Genomic DNA, 24,460 nt, shown 5'->3' with positions numbered 1-24,460 from the left:
AACAAACCTCCCCCCAACCCTGTTTTTAAGCCCCTCACAGATCCCACCTCCAGTGAGCGGCACATCCCACCCAGCCTCCACACGGAGCCCTCCCTGGCTGCACCAGCCCTGCCCCCCCCGCCAGGGCAGCAACCCAACCGCCTCCTGCCACCTGCCACGCAGCTTGTCAGCTGCGGCCTCCATCAGTTCAACGGCCTTTCCCTGCGGCTGGCCCCTGGAGATGCTCTGCAACGCGACAGAGCCCACAGACCCTGTAGCTACACAACCCTTACCGTTACATGTTTGTGCAACACCACAGCTGGTTGGGCCCCCAGCAGGTGTGAAACTCACCTCACCACAAGCAGGCTGAGGACAAACTTCACACCCCAGACTCTGTCACAAACAGCAGTCTGACACAAAGCAAACGCAGACCTAATGGGGAAAGTGTCGGGAAATCCATGCCCTTCCAGGAGCAAAGGGCCACAGGGGCCTCTTGATCTCAGAGTTCCAAAGACACGACTCTCCGTTAAATACCCTCCAGAAAACAAAGGGAAAACTTGTAAAGATGATCCAGACTCCTTTCTGCACAAGCGTCTATGCAAGCTGTCTACTTTACTGAGGGGTGCCCCAGCTAAAACTGCCCCCAGAGCCAGGCTTCTCTCGCTGCGTTGGGACGGAATGCCTTGCTTTCTCTCCGAGACAGCAATATGGAAACGGTGCATGTAAAAATCAAGCCACAGGCTGCTACAGACCAGTCAATTTTCATTGGGAAACAGCCCCACAGATACTTACCATCTCTACACAGAAGGATGCAGGGATGACAGCCTGATTGGAGAGGTGGAGACTTTTGGACGCATCTTGTAGAACTTGAATACTGCCGAAATTTATCTCCCTCGGATGCACATAGACAACCGGTCCTTCTCCAACGCTCACTAAAGACACATTCTGCTCCAGGAAGCAGGTAGGAAAGAAAAAAGAAAAGCAGGGGAAGTTAAAAAATATGAGACAGCTCTAAGGTTCCTCCTCGACGGGGCGATAAGTATGGCTGTTGGAAGTTTTCAGTGTTGCAAGGCTGAAACAGAAGGCCTGGGGCAAGTGCAGGCTCGGGAGCGATCCCATCTGAAAGCCACAAGCTCCCGTTCTCAGGGGACAGAGAAACCCTGGGTCCCACGCTCTCCTTTCCAGACCTCCTCCACAGTTAGCTCTCCTTTCTCTGCCTTGTGCCTGCTCCCGCTCCTTCTGCTGCTCAGCCGAGCCCCAAACCTCCCTGACCACTGCTGCTGTACAGTGACACTTGGACGGTTACTTCTTTGACATTCCCAAAAATGCACCTCTGAAAACCAGCACAAGCCAGAAGCGAAGCAGGCTCTTCAGAGCAGAGATCGTGCAAGTTACTTGCCTCTGATGTGTGCCTAGGTGCATTGCCGGTATGACATGAATAACAGGCATTAATTATTCATTACATCGTTCAAGCGGTGTTTTTCCTCTTGACAGTCAGACCCAAAAAGCTTTCTCCTTGCAGAACTGGCACAGACTACTGGAGGAGGAACACGGATCCCTTTGCTAAACCACCTTCCCACATCATTAAAAACAAGGAGAATTTGTCCAGTCTTGCTGTGGATTTTACTGGTTCCAAACACCTCAACACTTCAACAGGATCTGAATGCATAAAACTCCCAATGCTGACCAGATGCTGTATGATTCACTGGAGGGCACAGAGTACGATTTAACCGAAAAAGAAACCAGCCTCCACCGTGTACAACCTTAAATGATGTCTGGCTCAAGGAAGTGGCATTGACAGCTGTCAGAATCACCAGCCCAACTCAGCCAGAAGCAGCAGCATCCAGAAATGCTCATCCCTTGACAGGCCACTGATGCATGCAACTAAGCACCAAAAAAAATCACCTACCAAGGCTGGGGCCTCAAAAATAAGGAACTGAAGCCACGCACGACGATGCATGTCTGGGTGATGCTGCCCAAAGCTCCCAGGAAGGAGGAGCTGCAGGGAAGAGCTGCGCCTCGCCAGCCAGCTCAGCTTCCTGGTGACAGCAGGACAGCAGCAGCAAAGGCAGGGCAGAGCTCTTTGGGAATGAGCAGAACAACATCTGGAGGATGCCCAGGCAAGCTGGCTTCTGTCAGCCTGTGTACTAACACGACGCATCCTCACCACCAAGGAGAGGGCTTCAAAAACCCCAACCCCTTCGTCTACAGGGTTCTTAAAAGGGACAAGAAAAATGCCATGCAACAGCGTTACAGGCAACATGGCACAGGGAAAGGCAGCAAGAAGAGATGGCAGCTCTGCCATCAGCAATATTGCCACAGCTACAGAAACAGCCACCAGCCACCGCCCCACCCCACTCCACCCCCCAGCACCTCTGGCTTTGTCAACAGGTAGGTCATGTCACATTTGATCACTTAGGAACGAAGAGCATCTGACCCTGGCGGACAGCTGTGCTCGAGTGCCCGCTTATTCCGACAGCAGCCAGCTGCCAAACCCCCTGCCCGCGGCACACGAGGCTGCCTTGCCACCAGTAACGCCAGGGCTGGGATTTACCAGCTCCTTCATGCAGATGACACACACCAGACTGAAGCTGGCACGCGGTCACCTGCAAACAAAATACCCGACAACAGAGCTGTGGAGGGACTCTGCACAACCTGGATGAAAGATCTGTACCACGTTCCGCCTGAAATGGCGGTAAAGACCAGGCATCGACACTGGGCACCCCAGCCGAAGGCAAGAACAAGCTTTGAAGTTCTATTGGAACACGCTGCAGCGATTCCCAAGGTCAGACTTGCAGCCGTACGGGTAGGATCTGCCACCAGCGCAGGACATGTAACAAGACAGCCAGCTCTTCTGCCAGCCCAGAAAGCTTTGGGTGCGTCAGCTACCAGGGAACTACTGGAACTGCACTGCAACCAGAAGACAGACCTATAGAAAACGCAATGCATCTAGTCCTTTCTTTAGGGACAGCTACGATTCTCCAGCTGAAATGCTCGCCCTTTGGGCAAAACATCGACACGTTCACGGCCAAATAGAAAAGATTAAGGTAAGGTCAACTTTCAATTTATAAATTGTTAGCCCAAGGGTAAAAGCTTTTCAAGGGACCTGCAGCTCAAAAACCAGGTGACATTTAAACAACTGGCTATTCCAGTGGGGAGAAACCCTCCTCTTCCAGGGAAGCATGCCTTCTGTTTGCAAGCAACTGTTTTGTCAAACGTGAGACTTCCCTGCAAAGCCTGCATTGCCTGGCCTTGCTGTTGACTGGTTTACATGCACATCCCCAGCAGCCGGGGTTGAGATGATCAGTGGCATCCAGGGGATTTGGCATCATCGTTTCAATTCATTTTATAAAAAGTTTATAGCCCTGCATTTGCTTTCAAAATGCCAGCCTTCCTTTCCGTTACAGAAAGCTTCAGGTTCTCAGGAATCCTCTGATATCCCCTTCTGTGCTCAGAGAGAGGACAAGACATTTTAAAACAGCTGCTTCAAAAGTTAATCTCCTTTTAAATTAAAAAGGTTCTAAAATTAAATTATTAACTAAATTTGTTCTCTGTTTCAGCCAGTGGAAGCCAGGACACCACATACAACATTCTCTTGCCTACACTTTGTTGTTGCTGCTGTACATGCCTGAATGCCAATGTCTTGTAGGAGGCTTTAGTCAAGGAATGCTTTGCCTCACCCCTTTCCAAGCTTGGTAGGGAAAAAAAAAACCAAACACACAACAGTCTGTGCTCCAGATGCAAGCAGCGTGGAGTCTCATGCATCTTTGGATGGGGCTTTTGGCAAAGAGATATGATGGGTATTTCTCAGGCGGGATGGACCTGACTTTCATGAAAGCTTAAATCCAGCTTTACAGAAATCATCATTTCAGCACGGCCTCCTACACCGCCCTTGCTTTAGCGGCATGCAGCAATGTCCCTGTGTGCTCCTGAACAAAAGTTCTAATGAAGCAGCAGTTGCTGCTCATCTAATAATGCAGGAGAGCGAGAGACCCAGGAATTGTTCTGGGTTTCAGGCTGGGCTTGTTATCCCGCTTCACACGCCCATAATTAAACACCATCTCAGACGCCTACGAGGACACCACCCTTCTCTAGGCATTAGCTGTTACTTATGCCACGAATCCCTTCTTTCCTTGTCCACACCAGCCACATATTATGACCTTCTCCTTTTCCCTGGCAGAACCCCAGCACACTTTATGCCCCACCAAGATGAGTCACACAAAGGCACGCATCTCGCCTAGCACTCACCAGCGGGGATCTTTCATTCCCAAACACTGAGACACTAGCAATAGTGTCCTGCCTTCCCATCGCCTGGGCTTCCAGCGTAAACGGGATCTCCACCGAGCTGTGAGGCTGGATAATCCCACACGGCACAGGGCTGGAGTACCACACAGCAGCATCCTCCTTGTGCTCCTATAAGGGACAGAATCAAAGACGACAATTGTCAGAATTTGACAGAACCTCAGAGTCTGAGGAAACTTCAAGCTCCTTAACATCTACCACAACAGCAATTCACCCACATTTTTAAAAATCCCTAGGAGAAAGCAGAAAAGCGCAACACAAGGTGCAAGATTTATATGGGGCTAAGTAGCATCCTCACAGGGTCCAAAAGCTGCTGCACCCACAAACACCCACTCCAGTGCTGGCGGCCTCCTTGCAGCTGCTTTTCACAACCCTCAAAGTTCTCCTGCATGAAAGCACCCCAAAGACTAGAACCAAAACTGCTTCCTAAAGAGTTCAAACCGCTCCTGAAGTTCATATTCAGGTAGCTTCCCGTTCTCTGCAAAACTTTAGGTTTGAACACTAAACAGCAAGGTCTTCTCCAAACCCCCTTTTTTCCTAATAAACCCCTCGATAACGACGTTGGAGGGCAGGAGGCGAACGCAATGCCAAACCTGAGGAAGGACTCCATAGCAGCCTGGAAGATCACTGTCATTCACAAGGGTCAGTGTCCGCTCGTAAGGGAATTTCAGAAAGCACCGTCCGAATCTCAGAACAGGGCTGAGCACGTGCAGCGGAGGAACCACACATCTGGGTGAAGAGATGACCAAAAGGAATTAGAGACACAGAGAATGTAGAAGTTGTTCACTCCCCAAACAGCATGAAATAGACACAAGGCATTTGTCTCTGCCAGATAGACGTTTCCTACCTCTACAGCAATCACTCACCTCTAACTTCTTTTTTATCAACAGACTCTTGTAAAGGAGGGGCAGCCCCAGACTCCCGTGGCAGAGGCTGCCCAGTGCCCTGCCCCAGTGCTCTCTCATCAAGCTTTGCCCCTCCTTTGCCCCAGGAGGCCGGCAAGGACCCTCCCACAGTCCCAGCAAGGCACGAGCTCTGCGGGAGCCTTCCCGCTGAGGACCAGCGCTCCCCAAAGCTCAAGAAAAACAAGACTCCAGCATCTCAGTAAAAGCAACTCCCTCCTCTCCCGTACCGCTCTCGCCCTGCCTGAAACCTCAGCCGCTTGCCCCCGCGATGGAGGGCACCAGCACCGCCTGCCTCTCGCAGTGGGTGACCAGCCTCTCCCAGCTCCTGCAGCTGCCTGGGTCCTCCACACACCAGCCCACACACTGACTTTTCCCATTCCCACTCGTTTTACAAAATTGCAGCCCAGGCACCGCCTGGCTGACTGCCTGGGAGAGGGAACAGCACCAGCGAACTGTGTCCCTCTCGTCGTTAAACTGGCACCCGCTGCGGCGCAACGCCATTGAGCGTGGCTGCAGCAAGAGCAGCTTTTGGCTTAAGTCTGGGAACGTTCATGCTCAAGAGAACCAGAGAGAGCTGAGCTCACCTGCCACACCAAGGACGAGTTTCCCCTTTAGTTTCCCCCCACCAGTCCTGCCGTAAGCCCCTTTCCCATTTGCACACGCCTTCATTAACTGAGCCAGACCCCAGCTTTCAGCAGGCTGCTCGCCGCCTTCCAAACAAATGCTGCATTTTGGGCCAACCCAACACAAGCCCACCACTTGCAGGGAGAAGCAGGGGCAGCCCTTTGCAGATTCGTTACTCCTCAAGTCCCAGACGACGGGCCAACAAGGAATATAAGCACTGTTGCCTTCAAAACAGAACAAGAAAGGCATGGCCCTGAGCACGGAGCACAGGTGCTTCTCAACACGGCCGCTGGCAAAGCACGGCTGTGCTCACAGCGAGCTGGGCAGAACCAGCTCATGAAGCACCATTTCTCCTTTGGGGCGGCAGCCAGCACACCACACGCCAGGCAGCGTGCTGGGCCTGGCTACGCGGGGAAAGGTGGCCAGCTGCAAGGAAAGCGCCGGTACCTGGCTGTGAGAGGCAGCGCCAACACCTCCTGGCCAACACCATCCACGTCCAGCACCAGCGCCAGCTCGTATTGCCTCACCGTGTTGGAACACAGGGTGACCTGGTAGAGGAGAAGAGCGGCGTCAAATACTTCAGCACTCCCAGAAGCCATCAGCCACGCACGTGTGGTGTCCTGCCCTTCTCCTTCCACGCTAAGGAAAGGGAGTGTTTTGCCTTGCTTCTGCTGCTGCTCCACGTGTGGACCACTGCCTTTCCCAGTAACAAAACTCGTGCTGACAAACCCCACCTGTGAAATACACCTTGCACACCAGGGCACGTGTAAGCTAAATCAAAGCACAACTCATGGTCTACTCACCACTGTATTAAGGGACCAATTTTTCATCTCAACTACAATAGCGGGAACCCAGGGGAGATCTGTTGACTTTCCCAGAACGAGTTCAGCTTTACACTGGGAAGCTGAGGGCAAAACGTGGCCCAGCAAAAGCTGTGCAGTTTGTTCATGGCTGCTGGAGCTTTCTCAGCCCCCGCTGCAGTGAATGCAACTCATCCTGCTCAACAGGAGAGGAAAAATAAGACCGGGAAGAAAAGCAAACTGCTTTAGGCAATGGCATCTCTCTTTTCAACAGCCACCTTCCGTCCTCACCCTTCCTCGGCCCCCTTCAAATCAAACAAATCGCTCTAAGCAGCTCAGAAACACACGCACGGCTTCTGTGCTTGACCACACGATACGTGATCCTTGGCTTACGACTCTGGAAACAAAACGCTGCTCCATCCCAGAGTCCCCCAGCTAACAAAAGCCCATCTCTTACTCGGTTATGCCCAAAGCCAGCAGCGCTGCAGCTCCACCTGTTGAAGCACGTATGGCCGGGCTCATCCCATACCTGGATATCCAGGGCTCCTTGGGAGCGGATGGTGCCTTTGCAAGGCATTATGGTAAATTCCATTGGCTCGACGTGATGTTGGGCTCCCTTCCTCCAGGACAGGCAAGCGTTGTCTGAAATCTGAGTAAAACTGGTGATGCTGCGCTGTCCTGAGCCATCGCCAGGAATGCGAAGGTTGAAAGTCACAGGCACCAAGGAGGTGTTAGTGAGGCGACACGACAGGGTGTGAGGAAAGCCTGGAAAGGTGAGACAAATACCAGTTAAGTCCCCAGTTACGCTGCGATTCCTGCTGCGACTCTCCTGTTAGGATAAAACCCTGCTTGGAGTTGAGCTCTTGTCAATGTGCACGGCAGGTAACTGAGAAGCTCAGGGAGGAGCGAGTTGTGACTGAAGTTGCCTTTTCTCTCGACGGCCGAGCTTGCTTCCTTGGCAATGGGCAGCGGTGTTGGTGCTGAAGAGCAGAAGTCTCCCTCTAACTGTGAGGAGCCCTCTCACCTGCCCCCAAACCAGCCCCAACTCTTTCTCACTGACGAGCGTGCATCCAGACAGACCATTTATCCTGAAAATTCAGCCTGTAAAATTCCCCATTAACTCCATGAACATTCCCCTGGTTTTCAATATATGAAAGTAGCAGATTTTCCTTGCTGTAGCTTCTCTTCAATAACAAGGAAGGACGAAACTGGGCACTACAACATGATGCACAGCACTCTGATGCAGCTTCCCTAGGCAGGATCCCTAAGGCAGCTCCCGTTTTGGGGCAACCAGACTGAGCACAGGACGACTGAGCACAGGACAACTCAGCCCACCCCACTGCAGGAAACCTGACGCTTCCTTAGAAACGAGCAGGAACGTGTCTCGCCTTACCTAACAAATGGGGACATCACATCCTCGCTGCCTTTGATTACTGCCCGCAACACCTGACATCACTTTAGCTCTGACACTTGCTTTCCCTAATGGAAAACCAGTGATACAACCACACTGGGTGGCAGGGGATGTGCTGCAGAGGCAGGACACCAGCCCGCAACTTGCTCTGGAGCGGACACCAGCTCTGCCAGAAGGAGATACCTCCAAAGCCCTGCTTACCAAGCGCTATTTGCATACAGACAGGGAGGAAAACCACCTGCAGGCACAGCAGATGTTTCTCCGTGCCCATCAGCAGTGAGCATTGCCCACCGCCAGCAATTACTCCAGCCGGGGGGTGGGGGGGGCACAGAAAGGACACACACAGACTGCACAGCCCCAAATGGGACCGAAGTCGCCAGAGGCAGACAACAGTCAGCAGCACAGTTACAAGAAGCAAAAATACAATAGCTGCCTTCAGCTGAAAAGGCCTTGTTAACGAAATCAGATTAAGTAGGATGAATCTCCTATTACACAACCGTATTCCTGCCTGGTGCGTTTCTTGTGGGTTTATTTATTCAAAAGGAAACACAGCAGTGGCAGAGCGGTGATGCAGGGAGAGGGGGAAGCGGCTCGGGGAAGGTAATGAGTTTACTTTAAAAAGCCCACAAACATCATGAAAACACAGAGGCATCCAGGGTGCAGAATGGTAATGGCCCTTCAATCAATCCACAATTGATTTCACATTTAAACTTTAGATCATCTCAGTAAAAAGCCTTTTGTGAGACTCGAGATGGAGAATCAGAATCTGCATTTCAATGGAGACACTGGGGCTCAGCCACCCGCTCCGTCAGCGCTTCAGCTGGGGAAGGAGAAGGAGCCCACATCTCTGGGGACATCAGTGCCCAACACAGAGCTACTGCCTGGGCTTAGATAACCAGGAGCCCTCACGGCACAAATCAACATCTCACACTAAAGGTCAAGTGGGTAAGTGGTGTCCTCGCCTTGCAGCAGGAGCGTTCGCCCTGAGCAGCCACAGGCTAGCGTGTGGCTCCAACGCCCTTCTCCTGCAGCCCCAACCCCTGGGCCCTTCTGGGACAAAGGCTTTCACCATCATTCTGTCGCCAAGGTATGGGAGGCTGGGGCTGAGCAGGCTCTGAGGGCACCAGAAAAATACTGGCTTGCTATTCCTTTGGCCCTATTTGCTCTCACGACAGTAAAACACCACCTGAGCAAGCGGCAGCCCTGCTTTTAACACCCTGAAGGCTGCTGTGGAGGAACACAAGCGACAGACGCTCTTCAAGTGCTTCATTTCAGTAAGGCACAGACCTCCCGACCTGCGGTCCAAGCCCAGGGCACACTCACCAAAGGAGACATCACCGAAGTGGAGGGAAGGTACATTGAAATGGAGAGTTGGTCCAATGACACAGCCCCTGTAAGGACAAAGGCAGAGGAGGAACTGGCTTGGTTAAAAAGAACTGCAAAGCATTCAGCTTTTGTTACCACCGGGACAGGGAAAAGCTGGTCTCAGCACCACAGTGGGTTTCAAACCAACCCGTCACCCTCGTGCTCGACTAAGACATTAGACGACACCCTTTTTTCTCTGCTCCATCACCAAATGAGGTAGGTGGGAGATGATTACACAGAGATGGCTACAGATGTGCCCACCAGGCTCCTAGAACCCTCCTCACCTGACAGTCAAGGTCACAGGCTCAGGGGACCCACCCACACTGAACCGGAATTCTTCTGTGAATGGCCCCAGGATGGTGGAACTGAAGGAGATCCGGAGGACTTGGAGGCCATCTGGTGAAATGATGCCCTCCTGGGGGTGGAAGGAGAAGCAGGAGCCCAGAGCCGTCCCTGGAGGGACCAAGCTGAAGGGGGCATCGATGACTCCTTTGTTAAACAGGATCGCCTGCAGCAGCAAGAAATCAAAATGGAAATACATGAGGAATCTTCCTTCCTTACAGAAGGCTGATTTCTTCTCTAATTAGACATCTATAAAAGGCAGAAGATGCCACGTGTTGCTGCTTGGCTGAAGCTAAAGAACACACAACGGGACAGGTTCTGCCTTTGGGCTTTTGCATGCAGAACAGCGATAACTTCACAGAAACTGAGTCACCCTGGGCTTATTCCACTGACACAGAGCAGTCCGCTTGGACTTGCATCACCAAGGCGATGCAGACCTGCCCCAAAGAGCAGCAAAGGGCGGTCACAGCATTACTAGCGCATCGCCACCTAACTGCTTCTGCTCCAGACGAGCCCAGTCCCGCCAAGGGCAAACACATTCAGCTCCCATTGCCGCCAACAAGCTCATCTGATGTGGAAAATACCTCGGGACAGCCCTATAACCAGCTTCAGCAGCACTCCCCGACTCTGCTAGGGTACGTCAGTGAGGCTCATTTTATTCTTTTCTTTCATCCGAGAGTCTCTCTGTCTTTGCTCAACCAGACACGTCAAGAAAGGGCGAGAGTGAGGTGCATAGCAGCTCCTCCTAGTCTAAAGAATTTCTCTTTCACAAATATTCACAGCCATCATCTGCCAATTTACCATTATTTACTGTTCCAACAAGCGACGCAATCCTGCGGCGCTTGGTGAGATTCAGCTCTCTTCACGTTCAGCAAGGAGCGCCCACACCTGCCTGTGAGTACCAGCACGCTGTTGGTCACCAGACCTACCCAAAAGCAAAGCTCTACAGTTTCCGATGGCTGCAGGTGACATCCTGCCATTTCTGCGCTCCCAACTACCTGCTCTGGAGGTTTTTTCCCTAATTTCTGTCCCCGCAAAACCTGTCAGAAAAACTGAGACAGAAGCAGACATACAGCCCTTATTTTCCAGTTTTGCAGCTGCTGTTGAAAACATTCACCTATTCCAACTCTGCACTGGTAACTGGAAAACTACTCATGTGTTTTACACCTTAGTTACAAATTGCACTTAGGGATCCTGCGCTGAGGTTCACCTCCAGTCTGGCTGCTCAATACAGCACCTACAGTATCATCTACTTATTCACATTTTCTCAAGTAATGAAAAAAAATAATTTATATAAATAGACTCCATAAAGTATCAGCATTAAAAATGCATAGAGCGCACAAGATTTTGGTAAGAAAACCCCTTAACATGTCCTTCCCTGCCACAGTCAAGCTTTTGAAAGCATCTGGCACGACGTATTGCCTCATTTTCTACCTCTTTCAGTTGCTATATTTTTTTGGGGGGGTTAGATTTTTGGGGTTTTGGGGGTTTGTTTTTTGGGGGGGTTTTGTTTTTTTTGGGTTGGTTTTTTTTCTTTGTGTGGGTTTTGGTGGTTTGTTTTTTTTGACAGAAAACTTGCCATCATGGGTGGGGGGAGGGAAACATGTAGAAAGCTCCTCTGCTTCATTTCCAGAACTGCTCTGCTCTGTTCACAGAGCCAGAGGTGCACCAGGTCTGAAGGGTGGCAGGAGGCTGGTCAGCAGGGAAAGCGCTCCCGGTGCCTGCGCGGGCAGCTCTGCGCGGGGAGGCTGGCCGGCTTCCCTCCGGCGCCAGGAGCCAGGAGGATGCGCTTCACTGAAAGGTGTTTGCAACGGACTCGAGTTGGAACACAACACGTTTGTTCCAGCTGCTTTTTAACCGCCAGGGTACCAGGGTGCAGTGATTCTAGGGCTGAAACAAAAGCCTCTGGATCCTGACCTTTTTGACCCGGTGGTGCTTTCATGTGTCAAGGGCTGGTTTTTCTGCATGAAGCCTCCCAGCTGGTCTCAAAGGGAGGTTGCCAAAAAGCAGGGATCGGGGCTTTGGGAACAACAGACACACCCTTCAGACCCCATCAAAACTATCCAGATTCTGCAAAAACTCCCACATTTCACTCACGTCAAATATTCCGTGCTCACAACTGCCGGCATTGCCAGAAATCCCGCAGGCCCACAAAGCTCACCGCTGCCCCAGGAGCCATCAGGATCCACCCCAACCCCAGAAAACCCCACTGCTCACCTCATAGCTCTGGGCTGATCCAACAAAAACCTTCCCGATGTCCAGCTGGTCAAAGCTGAAGCGCAGCTGGGGCCCTATGCCGCTCCCTTTGATGCGCAGGGGCAGCCTGGTCTCACGGCCTGGGGAGAGATTGCCATGTCAGTACAGAATTCCTTCGGTTCGCCTGGATTTTCCAGGCAGCCTCGGAGCCAGTCCCTGACTCCGGGCTGGGTGGCACCAGCACTAGGTGCTCCGCGAGAAGATACAGGACCCCTCTCTTCCCTCAGGAGATATACTTCGGGGCTGGCTTCTCATTTCTAACTGAGCCCTCGGGCTGCTTTATATCTTAGCAATCACTTTGCACCCTGAAGAAGATATGCTGCGCATAAAAGACAATTTCGGAATTCCTTCCCATGCACTTAGACAAGCTTTGAAATCCGTTCAGTGAAGGCACAAAGCTCACAAAACAGAACCAAAGATAAAAACCTGCTGTCTGTATCGCTGCCATCAGAGATGACCGCACAGGAGCTGAGAAGGAAGAGCCCAAGCAAGGCCCAGCAGCCGGCTGACAGCCGCACCCCAGCAGCCTGCTGAACCCTGCGCAGTTACCGTATCAATAAAAAGCTGTTTCATGGCCTTTGCATCCGTCAGCTTGGAGCAGTAAGGACGGGATCAAAGCAGCTGGGTTAGTGATCTCAGCACCCTCCAGAACGGGAGCCTGGCTGCTGGGGACCACTGGCCTCGCACCTCCTTCCTCTTAGATGGGGAAAATCATTTCCCTGGATGGAAATCTGACAGGGACCTCCCGCTCTTGAAAACCACCTCAAGCAGCACCACACAGACGGAGAGGAAGGACAAGGTAACCTGAACCACGGAGCTTGCTGCAAGCATTCCCTGCCCCGTGCCAGCACAGCAAAGCCGTCACACCTCTGTAAGGGCAAAGGCAGCGTAACGCGGTGGGTCAGTGATAACCGCTCCCAGCAAAAGCCGTGACAGCACTTCTGTCAGCCAGGAGGAGCATAAAGCTTGTCTAGCAGACTGCTCGCACTGTGCTTCCTGGGCAGGGAGCTCACCCTGCTGAGGGCAGCGAGCCCTGTACAACACTACGCAGATGCAGCACGGACTTCGAGCCACGAGGTGACTGGTCCCACGCAGGGAGAGCGGCACACGCCTGGTACTTTCACAGACACCCTGCGCTCAGCGGGGCTCAGCCACCTACGGTCTGGCAGCGCCTGGAGAGCGGGAGGTGACCCAGCGGCAGGGGGCACGTTTCACTCAGCTCCTACCGCCTCAGGAGCCTGACAGTGCATCCATGGATCCAAGGCTCATCTTGCAGGTCTACAGGGGCTCAGTGCTCGTCCACCAAAGCTCTTCTGCGGTGTAGCTCTCTGGCCTTTACAAACACCTTGCAGCAGAGCAAATGCCTGGTAGGAAGGCTTATCCCCTCGCTGCTTTGGCTGCTCTAGAGCCATCAGTGGTCAGAGCCAGGCATCCTAAGCCCTGGCTCTGCACAGACCAGCTGGAAGCCACAGGGACAGCAGGAAGGTGCCGGCGCTGCCCTGCTGACCACCGGCCCTTCCTAGCAAGTCCACGGGGACCAAGGGGGCTGGAAGAGTATTTGTGCCCTGCCTTTGCGGTGGGTGGCAGGAGGAGGAGAAAGGAGCCGTACCTGAGATGTCGCAGTAGGCTGTTTGTTGATAGACTCGGGCTTCTCGGGGTTTGAAGATCACCTTAATTTCAATTGAAGAATTTGGCCAGACATCTCCCTCCTAAAACAGAAGCAGACAACAAACCATTTATCCTCAAACACTACATTTCTTGTTTTCAACCACAGCCCTGTAAGCCTTTATTTAGAGCACCAATGAAGAGCAAGAAGCAAACAGCACTTATCCAGGTTTGTAAGACTTTGGAAGCAGCTGCAAAAAATGTCAGTCCCTTACCTTTACTAGCACCTGGTAAAGGCTTTTTTTTTTTTTCTTAATTAGGGTTCTAATAAAGGAACCCAACTGGCTGGCTTCAGCAAATCAAGCATTTCTTCAGAAGTACCAGCTGATCTAAGCACAAGGCACCTTTTCCTCCAATCCTTCCCTTGCATCCCTGTCTCCCTATGGCCATGGGAATGTTTTACCCAGATCAGAAGAGAGTCAGCAAGTCAAAGGGATTTTTCCATTCTTCGTTACAAACGTGCTGCCTCTTATACCCTCAACCTGTACGTGCATGTAACTCTTTAATGGATTCTGGTGAGTCAGGGCACTCGGCACCAAGCAGAACAAGCCCTCCTGGGGAGCAGTGAAGACCAGGCTCCTCCTGCCCTGTGCCGCCAGCACTGAGCCAGCTCGCAGGCTCTTCCAGCTGATGGATGACCCGAGAAGGGAGCTGAGAGTCACATGCAGCCCGGTTCTCTCTGCAAGGTGCGTACATCCCTGTTTCCCTGAACACAGGCTCAAACAAGAAGAGATGGCATTTGCTTACAGCTCCACACCTACTGCAACCAGCAAGCTCTTTTCCTTGCCAGGCTCTTGCTCCGGGATTTAACTCCGGCCCATGGTACCAGTGTGTGCGCAACCGCTGCTTCCTCAGCGTCTTCATTCTCTCCCCCTCTCTCAGAGTCCTGGCACTGGTGCTCAGTCCCAGGGAGCCTCGTCATGTGTTTTCAGAGACATCCCTGGCTTCTAAAGGCTCTTGCTTCTTGCAACCGGTTTCAACAAAGGCACCACTGATATTCCCCTCAGTCCCCAGCACTACAAATGCTGCTTCATCCATTTGTTGGCATAAATATATGCATCTCTGACAACCGTAATAATATTTTAAAGCAATGAAAAAAATTGGGAAGACCACAAAAAGAACAGTTATTTTTCTATGCACAAAGTTTGATTCTGCTTGCTGCTGGGTATTCTCCGTGCTTTGTCCAGGGGAATCTTGAACTGACTGGAGCCTCCAGCACTGCCACAGCATAAATATTAAACAACTATAATACTTCCCATCAACTCAGCACATAGAGCTCAGAGGCCAGCCCCCACAAAAATTAAAGAGCTATGACATGCTGAGTTACTGGGCTGCAGCTACAATGATTCCCTAATGCACAGCCTGCTCAGAGGGAAGAACAGGTAGAGAGAACCGTTTCCAACTCCAACAAACCAAGCGTAAGAACACAGAAGAAACAATAAAGTCACCTGGATTTTTCTCAAAACCTAGAGAAAACACTTTGCCAGATCAAACGGACTTTGTGTTTCTACCCAGCAAGCAACTGGAGGAAGATAAAGCATTACTAGATGATAACACACTCGCTTGAGGAAGCAAACTGGGGACACCAGCCTGCAACCCACAGTCAGCGTACGAGATAGCAGATCCCTCGGGTCCTGCTGGGATGCTGCACAGACTCAAAAGCGTCCAGAGAGTAATCTTGAATTTACAGGAATAAAAGCCTTTGGGGTGCTGCTCCGAACAACATAAGCCCTGCTACGACACCTGGAGCTTGCCTAAGCCGAGCCACTGAGAAGAAACACTCAGATGACGGATTTCCCTGGCTTGGCTAATTAGAGTCTAATAACTCACCAGCGCTCCTCACCCAGCTGCTCGCTGTATGTTTAACAGACTGAATTCAGTGGTCTCACCCTGGGCAGGCAGTCCCTGGGGGGGCGGGGGGGGGGGGGCGTGCATTAGGCAGCTGCTTGCATTTGCTTCCAGCCTGACAGCTGCGGCTGAACACACACCCCGGCTCACCGGCGTTCTGCGCTCCTCCTTAAAGGGCGCTGCGTGGGCTGAGCTGCCCAGTGGTGCCCTTAGATCCTCCAGCTGCTGGGGCCCTCTGCCCAGAGAGCTGCTGACAGCCCTCACTCGGCTCCTGCGCGACAAACTGTGCCTTGCCAGGCTTACCAGCACCACCCGCCACACAAACCATCGCTGCTGCTGTGCTGAGGAAGGACGTTAATGAAATGCTGAGAGTAGTGACGATGCTTGAGGTCTTCATCTTAGAGGGGCACCAAGTGGGGAAGGAGAGCGCATCCTGAGCCTTCAAACCAAATCTCTCCTTCCACTGAGGCCAGAAAACAAGCTTCTGGCAGCCTAAGGCAGCAGTATCAGTCTTTCAGGTCAACTATCTAACAAAGTACTCTTTTGCTGCTCGTCTCTGCTGGATCACAAGCCAGTGGTACTCACTGGTCTATTTTATGTGCCGCCATCAGATATATTGGCCCTGTGGACGCTTCGGGGCAGTTTGGTTATTACTCAGAGGCTGACAGAGGCAATACATCTCCCGTTAATGGAAGCAAGTGTAACACAATTCATAAGCAAAAACGAAGCTAAGCGGGAAAGGAAGAAAATTAAAAAGAACCGTTGGCCTGGTGAATATGTATCTGCTAACAACAGCGCGCTTTTCCAGCTGAGTGAGTTTAGCTGACTTTGGGATTCGATGAACTCCAAGGCCAGCACATCTGTGACAGAAATACAGCCGACATCTCCGATAAATCAAATCGGAGACACGCTCAGAAAGCCAGACTTACACAACAGCTTGTCTCCCACAGGCTTGGATGGCTGCTCAGAATGTTCATGGTCACATGCTAATTCCAAAATCACTGCCTCCTTTTTTGTTATTATTTTCATCCACAAGTTAACCCCATACAGGCTGAAATAACCCGCTGCAGCTTCCACAGAGAGCAACACCTGGCAGCTACCGGCCCGCTTACACAGCAAAGCTGCTGCACAAACCCTGCAAAGCCACCCTGCCCAGAGAGCCTTTCCAAGGCTATCGTCCCTCCAGCGGCCTCCTAACCTCTGGGAACCTCCAGCCGCTTCTTCCAAGGGTTTGATTCTTTCTATAGGGTGCTCCCAGGGTGATAGGTGGGAAGAGCAGCAGCCGCTTTTGGCCAGAAGGTCCGAGGCAGCAAGGTCCAGGCTCTGGCGGGGCCCCTCCAGCAGATTTACACGGCGCTGCCAGAAGGGGCCTGCCCAAGCTAAAAGTTACGGGGCTGTCACCGGGGAGAAGGTTGTGGAAGTCGGCGGCAGTGCATTCTTAGATTTTACACTTGATAAAGAGGAAAAAATACTAACATTTGATGTGAAGACACCCATATGCCGGGGGGGAAGACAGACACGAGCAAAACTCTGAATGTGAAACTCATTGTTCCATAGATCATGGAATTAATGGGAATCACAAGATTGATAATGCTGGACAGGACAGAAGGGGAGAGGCTCCTGCAGCAGCCCACTTACGCTCAGTCCTAGAGCAAACTATAACATCAACACAGCCATTTAGGAAAGGTTTCCACTCAAGGCGTGAGGCCAGGCTACACTCTGGGTCCGTACAGCGCTACAGGGAGCACCAGGACTCAGTGGGCAGCCAGGCTGCTGGACCTCACCCTAATGCACTTCAGGAGCCCAAGAGCAGGTTAAGCTCGTTATGGAGGTATAGTCGGCTGTACCGCAGCAGGAGCCCTGGGACACGCTCCAAAACCAGCTGACACACTGCAGGATGCTCTTCATGTTCAGCTGATCAGCTCCCACTCCCTGCTACAGCCCTGCTGCTCCGACACAGGCTCTTGGTCACATCACGCTGCTCTCAGCTGCGGCGGTGTGAAACTGCAGCTGTGCTGACATGGGGGGCTCTCAGCCTTGTACGGGCTATAGGAGCAACCAAGAAGAGAACACGATCCCCTTCCTTAAAAATAAATAATAAAACAATAGTTTCACCTATTTTACAAGAAAGAAGAGGCTAAGATTGTTCTAGGGTTTGCTCCAAGATGAGAAGGGATTTTACACTGCTCAGACAGCAGGCACTCGTCATCTCAGACCACACAAATACTCAGAATCAGGGCTCTAGTTAATTGAAGGACATGAGGTTTTGTTTGCATAAATACAAAAGCAAAAAGTTTTCTCTAAGCGTGCAATAGAACTCAAAAAAGTCTGTTTAAACCCGCCAGCCTTGCGTGCAGGTCACAGACGATGCTGGGAGGGAGATTCAGGCACGGTCTAAGTCCAGATTATATGAAGGGATTGGTCTTGCCGCAATTAATCTTGGGCTGAACTTGCCCTCCTTTCCATAGAGGACCTTTTCATTCTTCAGTATGTGAACTAATACTCATGGTTAATCCCCATACGCTACGTGTAAGGAGTGCCCTTATATATAATCATCGATACCTCGGAACACTGTCAGGACACTTAGGAAGTGCCCTTAATTTACAGCCCTTGCAGCAGAGCTCAGCTTTAGGCAGGCTCTCAGCGCCTGCCCGGAGCTCGCAGTTTAGAAATGCTTTTTGCAACAATCTCTCCCAGCCTCACTACAAACCTCATGTCTTCCCTCTCGGCACATCAAGACACTGATGTGGGGATCTGCCAAGCAACCTCATTCAGGGAGGAGGAAGAGGAGGAGGAGGAGGAGGAGGAGGAAGGGAGGTTCCCAGCTATCACTTACCACTGGCTCAATGGCAAAAATATCATCAGAGAAAAGCATAGAGTCTTCCTGCACCTTTGCCCTCTGGTTCTGGAAGGCACGGGAGAGAAGGGCAAGGCGTTCTTGGAGCGTGGGGTCCACCGCGCGCTGCTTGAGAAAAGAATTCCTCTCATTCTCCTCCTGCTTCTGCAGCTTGCGACAGCGCCTGCAGCCATGGGGAGACACAAACCAAGCAGATCATTTAACAAACAACATATTTGCAGAGACTGTCATGTAAGTGCAGGAGCAGCAATGCACTGGGGGAGGAAGAGCAGCAGCAGCTCAGCAAGGGGCTGACCCCAAGCCACGGGGTCCCAAGCAGATCAGGTTATCACTCCTGCACTGGCACGGCAGGTACTTTTACGCCACACTCACAAGCTAAGAAGAGGGGTTTGAAAGCTAGCAGCCCTCAGGGGAGCCTCCTGGCTCAAAGCTACAGCCACGACTAATGGACAACCCCACCAACACCCTCAGATGGCTTTGTTGCCCGTAGAGGTGCTCGGGGGAGACGGATGGAGATGAAGGAGCACCCACTGCAGTGCTTCGCTGGGAAGCGGAGAAGCAGCCGGGCTTCAGCTGCAGGTTACCAGCATCACTTGTTTATCTTCCCTTTTGCACCGGCAGGGATAAGCAAACTGGCTGCTCCGTTGCCTACACTGCCATCCAGCAGAGGATCCCAGAGCACTTGCAAAGCAAGCTAATGCATTCGGGCATCGCATCACTTCAGTGAAATTAATGGGTTTAGGTGCATGAAGACAGAGGCCCTGAGAGCTTTGCCTGGCATTGAAACAGAGCAAGGTCTTAAAAAGATTAGTCAGGATGTGTTTGGTACTGTGCTCTGGGTGATGCTCTCTTTGTGTTGAGGTAAGAGAGAGATGGCAGGGCCTATTCCCTCCCACTGACCACGTTGAAGTAGAGGAATGTGCTCTGAATGATTAGAAAAGGTAAAGGCGTGTACTCTGAATAATTAGGAAAGGTTCCACTGAGGATGTTAAAGGAAAACCATGAGTCAGAAGATCATTGAACAAAGAAAGTTGAAAGGTTTACTCCACCTAGATCCCACCTATTATGAATAGAATGATTAGATGTCAAAATCAAATGAATATGTATGTAAAGATGTTGTAACCTCTCACAAAAACTGTATAAATTACCCGACTTTTCACCGAAAACTTCAGAGCTAGTTTGTCCGGTGCAAATCGGTAGCTCCCCAGTGTTGCACGAAATAAATACCTTTGCTGCTTAAAGACAAAATTAGTCTCTGAGCTGTTACTCTGTGCCGTTTTGGCATCAGCATTAGCCAATAAAGAAGTCAGCACCAGCACCTCTGAATCCAAACCCTTACATCCAGCCTTGAACCACTTCACCTTTTTCCTCTTTTGGGCCTTCTCCACAGAGCTTTGACACAGGTCACCTCTCCCTTACTTGGTAGTTGTAGCAGCGATCATTGCAGCATTGAAAGCTCACAACCGAGAGGTGAGAAGGGAGCACTGCTGCAGAGCACTTGCTTCCCAGCTGGCACGTTGCTGTGCCCCCTTCACGCTCCAGTCCCCTGGCCACCAAGAACCAGCAGGTGACTACTCGAGGGGGATGAGGGGAAGGCTCCGTACACAGAAAATCGAGGCAACACGCTATAAACAGGACAGCAGTCACCACCCAGCTGAATTCCAATACAATCAGCAAGGAAACACAGTCACGGACGTTCCTAGCGGCACATAGACAGAGCCTCGGGCAGATGCTGTCACCGGTGCCAAAAATACTTTCTTTGGCTCGCTCCCAGTGGAGTGTCGTGGGAAATGTTTCTCCATGGCTGACCTACAGCGCTGTGCATGAGGAGGGCTTCCAGCCACTGACATGAGCAACCCTCAACTCAGCCTTCAGCAACGGACAAGAATCCCACCGCTACATCCCAGAAAGTCCTGCAGGAGGGAGACAGAGCAAACCCCTGGGTAGACCTTGTGAGAGCCAGGTCTTTCTGGGTGACAGCCAAGCACAGGCTGCTGCACTGCCTCCTCCCATTGTCAAAGTCCTCTCTGCTCTCAAAAGATCTCAAAAGCTGCTCCGACAGCAGCACAGTGGCCTCGGAGCCATGACCACCCCTAAGACTGCAAGTAAGGAAGAACAAAGCGCCCTGGTCACAGTAAAGAACACAGGCTGGCACGAGATCAAGCGTCACTGCAAAAAAATTGGGGAAACACGTTAACTGTGGCGAAAGCTGGTCGCTTCTGAGGGGAGAGAGGATCGCTCAGGGTCCCATCTGTGATGGGCAGCTGGGGAGAGATGCGAAAAGAATGGTGCAGGGAAGTAGCAAGAGAAGGTCATGAGATTTTTTCCTTTAGCACACTGCGCTTGCACCAAAGTCACACACTGTGTAATTAAAAACAGAGAACACTGGAAAACTAGTTTTGGCCTTCAAGGCTTTTCTGACCTAATTACATTGAACTTTATTTGCTCAGAAGCCCTTAAAAAGTGCTCCAGTTGAAGGCAGTTTCCTGATCAGCTCTGGGTTCAGACTAACTCCTATACACCTACAGCCATCCAAGTCTGAAAAGTCACACAAGGACCCCCCTACATCACCCCAGCTTTGAAGTGTCACTTCCAGTGCCTCCCCCTGGGCTAGAAGCGTTTCCTTCCTGCCCCAAACGGAATTTCAAAGCTTCAGAGACACCCTTTGGAGAGCCTGCCCCACCTCTCAGCACCACGAAGACACAGGTGCTGACGCCCAAAGGCACTTCCAAGTCCTGTCCCTGCCTTCCCCGCAGAACCCTCCACCTCCGAACTCTCCCCAGCCCCGGAGAAGGGGCAGGGATACCTCGCTGTGCTGGAAGCCGGGACAGCGTGAGGCAATTCAGCATCCTACAGCCGGATGGCCTCAACGTTCGGGGCCAGCAAAGCACCCTGCCCTGCGCACTACTGCAAAAGCAGGCTGAAGAAGGTTGCCATCCTACCAGAGCTGGAAGGGGAAGAAACTGCAGTGAATATCACAGCAGGTACGCTGCCTGCAGCTGTTAGGTGCTACCGCTCAACGCCGTCCCAGGTAAGGAGTGCCGACACTTTCCTCAGCCTCACAGACCCCCTGCGAGCCCAGGGACCTGGCCTCACTGATTTAGGGCTCCCATAGACGGGAATTTGCTCTCCGAGGAAATGCAGTCATTGCAATCAACCTTTCCTCCCCAAAACATCAGCTGGAACATGGATGGAACCAGAATGGGAAGCACCGAGCTCCATTACCCTGAAGCCCATGGACACAGACCCGGATGCAGTGGATGCTTTATTTCTCCTACACCATCCAAAAAAGCACCAACATCCCTCTGAGGCCGTATGGTAGTTTCACTCCTGGGCAGTGTGTCTTACTGAAAGGAATCTTTCCAACGAACCTCAGCTTCTCCTGATCCTCCTCCTCTTGAGTAAGAAAAGCCTTCCACTGGAAGTGGGCTATGATTTTACTCCGGTTGTGGATGACCACACATCTGTGATTTGACAGCGTGATGTAGGTCTTCCCAACTGCCAAGGAGTTTCTGTCCAGCCTGATGTTGACATCTTCAGCGGCTCCATGAAGGCTTGTGTGCGTATCTTCACCTAGAACGAAGCAAAAGGCAGACATTGCTCATCGCCCTTGCTGATGGGAGTACAAGGAACGGAGGAAACCACAGGGAACAGAAGTGTCACAGCTTTTAGCTGTGTGAGCAGTTCCACAGATCAATATATTTATTGCACCCCAAGAGCTGCAGGTGTACAGCATGAGGATGTCCTGGGCACCACCTTAAGCACCTTATTTCTGGGTGGGCTTGTAGACATTTATCCCCAAGGCAACACTATCTACAGGGAGACGTTTTCAGTGTGCCCAGGTGGCCTTTGGGTTGCCATCCCACCTGGGTCACAGGGAATTCTGCATCCAAAGTCATTCAGGTGACTCTGAGGAGGCCCCACCTCGGTCACGGCTCGCCCAGAGTCTCCTGCAAGCACGCCACCAGGGTTGTGTCTCTCCTGATCCCTTGTTGCCAACATGACAAGATGCCTGGGGCATGCAGGCAGAAGAGGGAGGTGAAGAGAAACAGGCAAAGTGACAGCCCACGGCAGGATGGGACGCAGATGAGAACTTCACCGTGTTGGAGCAGCAGTGCCCTCACTTGCTGTGGGTCTGTGAAGATATGTCAGAATGAGACCGGTGGGGCACGGCCCACACCAACCTGCCCATCACAGCCCTGCAAGCCCATTTCTTCTGCCTGGAGCCTGCTGGTGCCTATGCCTGAGCGTGCAAGTCTACACCGAGTATTCCCAAGCTGTCCCACAACCAGAGCGAGCACACCTTTGCTTTCCGCCTCAGACCGAGCTGAAGAGGAGAGAGTCCCTGGCTGCGCACAGCAGCCGATTAACGCCTGGAGTCTTGCTGGAGCACCTGCCAGCACTTCACCCTCCAGAAGAGACCCCCACCAAAGCGTCCCTCACTGCCAGAGCTTCCAAACCTTCATTCTTCCTACCAAGCAACTCCCAGGAGTCAACTAAGCACAAACTTGAGCACCGAGCCTACTCTGCCTGTTGCAGGTGAGGGCCTCCCAGGTGAGAAGCAAACCCCAAACACGAGACATTCTCCATCGAAATGGCACTTCTGTGGAGCGTGTTTAAAGCCTCAGAGCCAGCCCCAGCTGAGAAGGGCAGCGACCCGGCCATCCCTGGAGAGCATCCCTCTGCCGAGGCAGAGCCTTCCCCTCGCTGCACGGGTTACAGCAAGGCAGCCAGGGGATGGACCTGCCTTTCCAAGGCTGCCACACAAAAGCACAAGGGGAGAGCTGGCTGCCCACTGGATGGACTCCTTAAACCCTAAGCCAGACACAATGCGGCAGTATCACAGTCGTGCCGGCAAAAAGAGCCCCCCCTCTCTTGGAGGGAGGTTGGAGAACGACTCACCCTTCAAGCAGATCTCTGCAGCCATTCATTCATCTCCACACATGGAGAGTTCAGCCTTCGTGCCTGTATAACCTCGACTTCTCTGCTCTTAAGGGAGCCGAGGAGGAGTGGGAGGGATTCGTGGCCAGACACGAGTTATGTTGCGAGAAACAGCAACGTCTCCAGTGACTGGACAGCCTGCTTTCTGTAACAGACAACTCAGCGTACAAAAATAACCGAGGTTCAGAAGCGTTACAGAGGCAGGCGTGCTTTATAAGCTTGCCTTCCCCCTCCGCTGAATCCTCGGCATACGTTGGCAAGCAGAGGAAGCAGGACCCAAGAACTGGGAGACATGCACAGTGCTTCGAGCATGCACAACTCCGGTTCATGGAAACATGACCTCATGCTCTACAAGACAACTAACTACTGCAAAATAAACTCCACGAAAACTATCATGGTCTCACTGTCTAAACCCATGGCCACGTGGGTCTCGAAATAATGGGTATAGTTTTGATCTTCAAAGCCAAGCTGAAGCCTTTGAAATGTAATCATTCTTTCTGCCCTTCTCCAAAGTACAGAGCAGCTTCTATATGAAGACTGAACAGGATTCCTTAACCTAGAAATCACACAAGAGATAGGTAGGTTTGTAAGAGCACAAACGGCCTGGGAAAATCCGAAGGAGGAAAAATTTGTCACCATTTGTCGTAAAACAGGAACCCAAGGGCCTGAAATAGTATTAGTCAGAAATTACAGAAGTGTAGTACCAGCACTTTCCCAAGGAATATTCCTTCCTTTGGAACGTACTGCCATGGGAGCCTACAGACGCTCATAGCTACAAACCCACAAAGCAACTGGACAAAGGCTTGGAAGGTAAAACCATCAGAAGTGATTAAACAAAGATGAGAATAAAGCCTCTAGCACAGAAAAATGCTAACTCCAGGGCCCACGAGGCAGAAAGCACATGCACTGCCTGCTTCTACACGCTTTGCTGAGCATCCCCTACTGCTGCTCTCCTGGAGAGGAGCCGGGGACACAGACACACTTACGCTCCCGGCTGACACCAGCGTCCCCCAGGGAGAGACCAGCACGCAGCCACACAGAACAAGGGCACACTCAGCCTTTGCCCCTTACCTGCTCACTTGAAGCACCAAAACATGCAGAGGTTTTGAAAGAAAAGGGTTTAGAAAGAAAAGGGTTTAGAGGAGTCTGCAAAGCAAGTTTAACA

At 51.9% G+C, this 24,460-nt stretch overlaps 1 protein-coding gene across 1 annotated transcript in view; it reads right to left on the bottom strand.

Moving 5' to 3' along the window:
* LOC114014525 (hydrocephalus-inducing protein homolog) overlaps positions 1–24,460 on the bottom strand; it is a gene marked incomplete at its 3' end in the record, with an annotated part of 63,868 nt that overhangs the window by 20,618 nt on the left and 18,790 nt on the right. Inside the window, exons 7-17 of the mRNA XM_055700397.1 lie at positions 21,726–21,927; positions 18,334–18,517; positions 13,594–13,693; positions 11,946–12,064; positions 9,671–9,894; positions 9,345–9,412; positions 7,140–7,375; positions 6,258–6,358; positions 4,875–5,010; positions 4,228–4,392; positions 772–924 (exon numbers count right to left, since the gene is read on the bottom strand). Coding sequence (XP_055556372.1) covers positions 772–924; positions 4,228–4,392; positions 4,875–5,010; positions 6,258–6,358; positions 7,140–7,375; positions 9,345–9,412; positions 9,671–9,894; positions 11,946–12,064; positions 13,594–13,693; positions 18,334–18,517; positions 21,726–21,927 — 1,688 coding nt within the window. The remainder of the gene's footprint in view (positions 1–771; positions 925–4,227; positions 4,393–4,874; positions 5,011–6,257; positions 6,359–7,139; positions 7,376–9,344; positions 9,413–9,670; positions 9,895–11,945; positions 12,065–13,593; positions 13,694–18,333; positions 18,518–21,725; positions 21,928–24,460) is intronic.

The sequence above is a fragment of the Falco cherrug genome, unplaced genomic scaffold, assembly GCF_023634085.1.
Source record: "Falco cherrug isolate bFalChe1 unplaced genomic scaffold, bFalChe1.pri scaffold_101, whole genome shotgun sequence".
In the NCBI taxonomy this organism is placed as follows: Eukaryota; Metazoa; Chordata; class Aves; order Falconiformes; family Falconidae; genus Falco; species Falco cherrug.
The sequence above is the reverse complement of the archived record's forward strand: the minus strand, read 5'-3'. Positions and strand labels throughout refer to the sequence as shown.